The 6524-nt window shown below is 38.7% G+C and overlaps 1 protein-coding gene across 1 annotated transcript in view; it reads right to left on the reverse strand.

The window, feature by feature from the left end:
• Window positions 1–4561: 4561 nt before the first annotated feature.
• IREB2 (iron-responsive element binding protein 2) overlaps window positions 4562–6524 on the reverse strand; it is a 24199-nt gene continuing 22236 nt past the window's right edge. Inside the window, 3 exon segments of the mRNA XM_009886717.1 lie at window positions 4562–4972; window positions 5605–5790; window positions 6456–6524. The exon segment at window positions 6456–6524 is cut by the window's right edge and continues 9 nt beyond it. Of these exon segments, the coding sequence (XP_009885019.1) occupies window positions 4862–4972; window positions 5605–5790; window positions 6456–6524 (366 nt within the window). The 3' untranslated portion in view covers window positions 4562–4861.

The following is a 6524-nucleotide window of genomic DNA, read 5'->3' on the forward strand; positions in this document are numbered from 1 at the left end:
CGGCGGCTGCTTCTGGGGCGCGCAGCGCTGCGCGGCTGCCTGTGTGCGAGCAGCGGGGAGGGAAGGAAAGGCACAACTTCCTGCCGGAATGAGAAAACGCTGTAACAAAAAAGTGCTCCCACTGCTATCAGGAGAAACGGAGATTTACATTTGATTATTTTGTTTAAAGCCCTATGTCAGCACACAAGATCAAAGACTCTACCAAACCGTTTTGACCGAGGATCATCTACCCGTAACAAACAGACACCTTTCTCAGGATGTCCTTTGGACTAGACCAGAGTTCAGATTGGGAACACTTGTCCAGTCCTTGAGAATTTTAGACTTAAACAAACCTCAGTTCCCCGCACATACTAAATTTTTGAGATCAATATATAAATCTGTTCTGAAATTCCTAATAAAAGAAAGTAATCTGCAATATTTGAGGTCCCACTATGACAGAATTAAGAATCTGAGAAAAAAGGATTTAGAAAAGGCTGACTGATGTTAGGGGGAAAATAAAAAAAAAAAGAAGAATCTTGGTCTAAAGTAAACCAGTTATTAAGAATCCCCTGTCACAATATTTCAGTGTTATTTGTAATATTAAGGACATTAATGTGAAAACATTATTTTAACCCAATAGGGAATTTAGAAAAGGGAAACTATTTCCCCAATAAACAAGTATAAGTTCTTTGGATTCGCCCCCCATCCTGTTTCAGAACAGATGTTACTGAACACTTTGATTGGCCAACTCATACATGTTTTTACCTACTTCACTCTCCCCCTCCCAGAAATCACACAAGCAACTTTTTTCAAGAATAGAAGCGCTCCAGAAAACATTTAGGGTTCCCTCTCACATTTCTGAGGCTGACTGAAGGTTTAGCTCACTGGAACGAAAGTGATATAGCAGGAAAGCATTCTTGCTATGCTTGTGACTTCCAAGATACATAGCAGGTTACAGAAAAAAAACAGACTATACTCATTCTCTCTGTAAACAAAATTAGAATGCATTTTGCAGATCTGTACCTTGTTAGTCTTGCCTTAGTTTCCAGACAATACTGCCAAGACTTAACACCTATGGACTTCCACTTAGAGACTTCCACGCTTCTCCTGCCTGCCCAGCACACTGCGTTTGGAAGGCAACACACAGGACTGCGGTTGTACTTTGGCCTCTCTTATCTGTAAGAAAAATAGGACTTGAATGATTTAGCATCTCTGTGCCGGGTGCAAGCCTAATGCCTCTTCTGAAAGCAAGTCTTCAGAGAGGTCAGTGTCAGACACCCCCAAATCGCTTTTGAAGCCCTTGTCATGTCTGTAAGCTCTATGTGCTAACGAAACCATGGTCAACAGCTTGCTTTAATGCAGGATTTGATCTTGATTCTAAATTAGACATTTTCCACACACACACACACAAAAAGGTTATTCCAAAAGCATTTGATATAGTTACAATACCCAGACTAGTATCTGGAGCTCAGCTAACAGAAAACCTCTTTCTAAACTAACTAAACATGCTTCGGAAACCCACATGTGAGACACTCTTAACCAGAAAACAAAACATGCATAATTAGACCCACTCCCTTATTCACCCCACCCCTTCAATACATACTTACAGTACTTATATTAACATTTTAAGTTTATTCCATACTAGCTATTCAAAATAGATTGTAACATACGAGAACTGTGATACAATTTTCTTTATTAAAAATAATTTACAGCATCAGTAACATTTTATGCACAACTGTCATCAATTGAACTTAAGATATCTCTATACAATGCTTACTGAACTTAAAACTTACACTGTTCTGTTGGCTTTAAACAGCAGACATTTATTTGCAGTTGCTTAAATATGATTAATATACATAGTTTCATGTCCTTATACTTAGGTGTAAAATGTATAAACATCAACACTATCCCAAAGCTTTGTCGTTTGGGAGGGGAAGGGAGGAAGAGGGGCACAAGGAGAGAAAACATTTAGAAAAATTGGAACAGATTCTTCTCCAAATCAAACTGGAAAGAGACCTCTAGGGTAAATACATCTAACACAGAGTCACTTCTTCAAAAAGGTACATTTCCTTCTATGCTTTAAAATACTACAAAGAGCTCTAATTGGACAATGCTGTTTTGTGTGTGATCACAGCAATCCTCTGACTGTGCCGCATCCCACCGCTGCCAGAAAGCAGATGTCACTCTTGCCCATCTAAAGCTCCTAGGATCCCAGCAGTGTGGCCAAAGTTAAATGTCTTCCCTTTGCTGCCGAACTGGACTTTGCAACGTTCACTGCTGCACAACGGAGAGGGGACAGGCATGTTACCATGGATAATCAGGCGTTACCTCCGCTGGCAGGTGAGAAGCAGGAGGTGGGTACATAAGCGGTGCTGTTCCTCACAGCACCCACTACGCTTTAGGCGTACAGATGTCAAGGGTAGGAGTCAGTCAACTCATCCAGACGCTACTGACCTCGGCATACTTAGGGACAGACCCACTACAGCAGCAACAGCAGGAGCCTGAAGTTGAACAGCGACTGTGCCGGAGCACAGCTCAAAAGCTGTCATTCATTGATTTTAAGACATAGGAGTGGAGCAGAATTAAAGTAGTTGCTATGGTAACGAAACCCATCACGTCTCTTAAAAGAGATGACTAGCTTTATTGGAGAACTTGCAGATAAGTCACATCCCGTGAAATTGCACTTAACTTCACAATACTGATTTACCTTGACATGGCTTGGATCACTGTCTCCTTCTGAAAATTGTCTCCTTCTACTGCGCTAGAGAAGGCAGGAGGAGGCCGTGTTCCCTTCAAGCATCAGCATTTACACAAGTTTTAAATAGGCTTGTAGTTGTGTTTTTATTTATCATCTGCACAAGGCATCATTATGTGCCAGCACTAAACTCCTATTTGCTCCCCAACAACGAACATGCATTATCTTGAACTAAATCAAGAATATGCCTTTGAGCTGGGGAAAAAATAATAGTATTAAACACTGTTTTACAAGAAATAAGATTTGCTCAATAACTGGATAAAATTAGCAAAAGTGTACCACAGAACAGAAACTCATTCAGCATTCAGTTGAATAGAGCATTCAAAAATGCATTGATATATCACCCATATCAGTGGTAGGAGTCATTGGAATGGTCTTTATCTTGACTAAAAGAAAACCACAGCAAAACTAGTGAAATATACAAACAGATCATACAGCATTTAACGCTTTAAGGAACTTTGTCCAATAAAATAAAAAGGTGTATCAAAGTTATGCCAGTGAAGTCAAATGAAGGTGGCATTTGAACTGTCAAAAAAATTAATATACTGTAATGATACAATTATGTCAGGGTGGTGTGATTTGGTTTTTTTTTTTTTTTAAGGAATGTCAGATACATACTATTTAAAGATTTGAACGGTGCATCTGTTAGTTTGCAAGTCAACTAGCTTTGTGTCTGGTTATAAATTGAAAGCACATGTAGTAAAGCTAATATAGTCCTCTTGGAGGTTTTGATATTTAAGACAATGTTTATCAAGAGCAAAAAATCTTATAGCAGAATCTTGACAATTCATAGGCAACTTATTGCAGTTTTGTTTTCCAAAAGAAATTAACCTCTACGTAAACCATACGCAGTATTATGAAGCTTTGCAAGACACAGGAGCACAGAAATAGCCTCTTGAAGCTGAAGACTCACTTGCACAGATCAGAAGCTATCAGTGCTTAGTTAATTGGTGAAACAAGCACTTTTGCAGAAACTGTGCATCTTCTATTAATATTAAAGAACAGAGTTTTTACCATCAATGTGCTGACAATTAAATTTATAGAAGTTGCAACGGCGTAAAAGAGTCCGATTTGTTCAGTATTCTGGGATCTTCAGCAGAAGAATCTGATGCCTGTTTGGGAGAGCTGTAAACTAACAGCATATTAGAAAGCATTAAAAGGCAGTGTGTCTGCCTCCGCTATTTAACATTTGACACATAAGTATAACTTACTAGACATAGGTCATATTTAAAGCAGAGACATTTAAACAGTTCTAATAAATGGTTTTAAAGATTTTTAAAGGTTAAAATACTAAAGGGAGGTGCTTTGTCTAATGATATTGCAGACAGTAAAAACTGATGTCGGAAGTGACAAACTGCGTCCCTTGAAGTAGGTATGACACTTCAATCAAAGGATGCTGCAGCTTGCCAAAAAGCTGGGGTGCCACACTTAACCTGCATGAACAAAATAACTGCAAGTGTTTTTTTAAATGCAGAGATGTTTCCCATACTTCTAAGCACACAGTATTTCATAGCGTGAGCAGTTTTAAATCTGGATCCAGATGAAATATAATCCCATAGTAAAGGTAAGGAAGTCATGATCTGTGATACAGGATACCATGGGCCTCATGTGGACTGCTTTTTGTTCAGCACACAACCTGAAGAGCAAGAAATCCAAAACCGAGTATCTGTTTTAAGCACTGGATGTGAAAAAAGAAAAAAAAAAATATGTTTGGCCTTTAACATTCCATACATGTGCTACTCTTAAACCAATAAACAGCAGTACACAGATTTACAATGGAAACAACTGCAGAAAATCTTCTTACATAATAATCTTCAGCACAATCAGTTTCAGATTTCGCATAGTTTATTTACAAAATGGTCTGATAAAACATCCCCTCCATACTTACAGCTCTCTGCCACAACACACATGTTGATTTTAGCAATGTTTAATAGCACCATTAGAATATTATTTAAAATCAGGAAGGATCTTGTTGCAGTTACAATGATTCACAATCTTTTACATCCATGGACGAAGTAACTTTGAGCACACTAGGACTGTTTGCAGTTCCACAGTACAGATTCCTGGGTTCACACAAGGCATTTTCAAATTACCAGTTATGCAAGGTACCCATAGAGTCAGTAGCTACTATAAGAATCTTCGAGCCACAAAGTTTAGACTTCCACCATATTTGTATAAAGTTATCTCCATATCGTTTTCAAACAAGGCAATCACGCTGAATACTTTTCCAGTGCTTGTCTTCAAAACAAAAGCAAAAAAGAGAGACCAGGTAAGAGTTTTGCTTTCACTTCCCCTTGCTTATTCTCAGTTAACATTCTAACCCCAAGTTTTGTTGAACACAAGTAAATTCAACCTGCTTATCCACCACTGCGGAACTGAGATGCTGCTGGGAACAGAATGAAGGCTTATTTTACCGCAGTTTAGACCCAGCTACATGCTACATACCTATTGGTAACAAAGCAAACGCCATTTCCCTAAGATGGCACAAAGTATGTTATTATGGGCATACGGTTCCTTTACGCAGAAAGGAAAAGCTGGTGCCTCGCTCAAATAATCGTACCCTTGTCTTGAAAAGGGCCTGAATGAGAGATGAGACTCAATTCTACCCTAATACAGTGCCCATGTTGGGGGAAACAACTCCCAAAAGAACAATCAAGAATTTCAGGTTGCATAGTAAGTTATATAGAAAGAACATGTGCATATGTACTTTGGGAAACTTCAATAGCCACAGTGAACTTCAGGCAAGACTACAGGCTTACATTCAAAGTTTTGTTTTTTCCTGCTTTGCATCATTAGGATTAACTTTTATTTCTGTGTTTTCAATTGTCAGTGCATTCAATAGGGGAAAAAAAAAAATATTGCGAAGATACCTTAATATCCAAAGTCATTCCGGGCGACAGCTCTGGAGGGAACAATATAGAAAATTGCTCTCTGCCAGTGAGACCCAAAGTACTTGGATTTTCCCCAGGAAGAAACTGAAGTGGAGCTATGCCAATTCCAATCAACTGACTTTTATGAACCTTCTCATAGCTTTCAGCTAGGACAGCTTTAACACCCTGCAAAAGCACAAGCGATTTTGTATTTCATTTTGTATTTGTATTTCAAACACACAAGTGTATTGGTATTTCTGTGTTTCAGAGTGAAACACAAAAGTAAGCTTTAAATACATAGTATGTCCAAAAATCTTGCAATTCAAACTGAAGAGTAGAGAGTCCTGTAAGTAGGTAACACCTTTTAGCTTTACAGCTAGACGAAAGCAAATAAGCAGGCCCACACAGTATGAAGTGTAGTTTTATAACAGACCGTGCCCATGCTGTAGTTAGCAGGCAGAAAATCCCAGACCAAATGAAATTGCTTCCATTACTCCACATGGATAAACGGCTGACTCGGAACTCACTCTGAATATTAGTGGAAATTAGTCTCCAATAGCTAGATATTTAATACCCCACAGAGACCAAACAGAGGTCAGCACTAGAAAAGTGTCTAATTGACCTCAAAGTCTGGAGTCTAAATGGTAAGTTACATACTTAGGAAACCCAGATTTATCCTGACTAATGATTCTCTTCTACAAAGATTCTAGCAAAGAAATTATTGAGAAGTATTATATTCAAGACTGAGGAGAGTTTCTAAACACATTCATGCCCAAAACTAAACAATGTGGTTTTAGGCATTTCCAGAAAAAACAAAACCACACCCCCAAACCCAAACAAACCAGCCGTACCAGTAAAAAAGGCCCCTTTGCAGCCCAGTCTCTTGAGCTACCCAGTCCATATTTCTTTCCTGCTAGAAT

Source organism: Charadrius vociferus, unplaced genomic scaffold, assembly GCF_000708025.1.
Source record: "Charadrius vociferus isolate BGI_N301 unplaced genomic scaffold, ASM70802v2 scaffold356, whole genome shotgun sequence".
Classification (NCBI taxonomy): Eukaryota; Metazoa; Chordata; class Aves; order Charadriiformes; family Charadriidae; genus Charadrius; species Charadrius vociferus.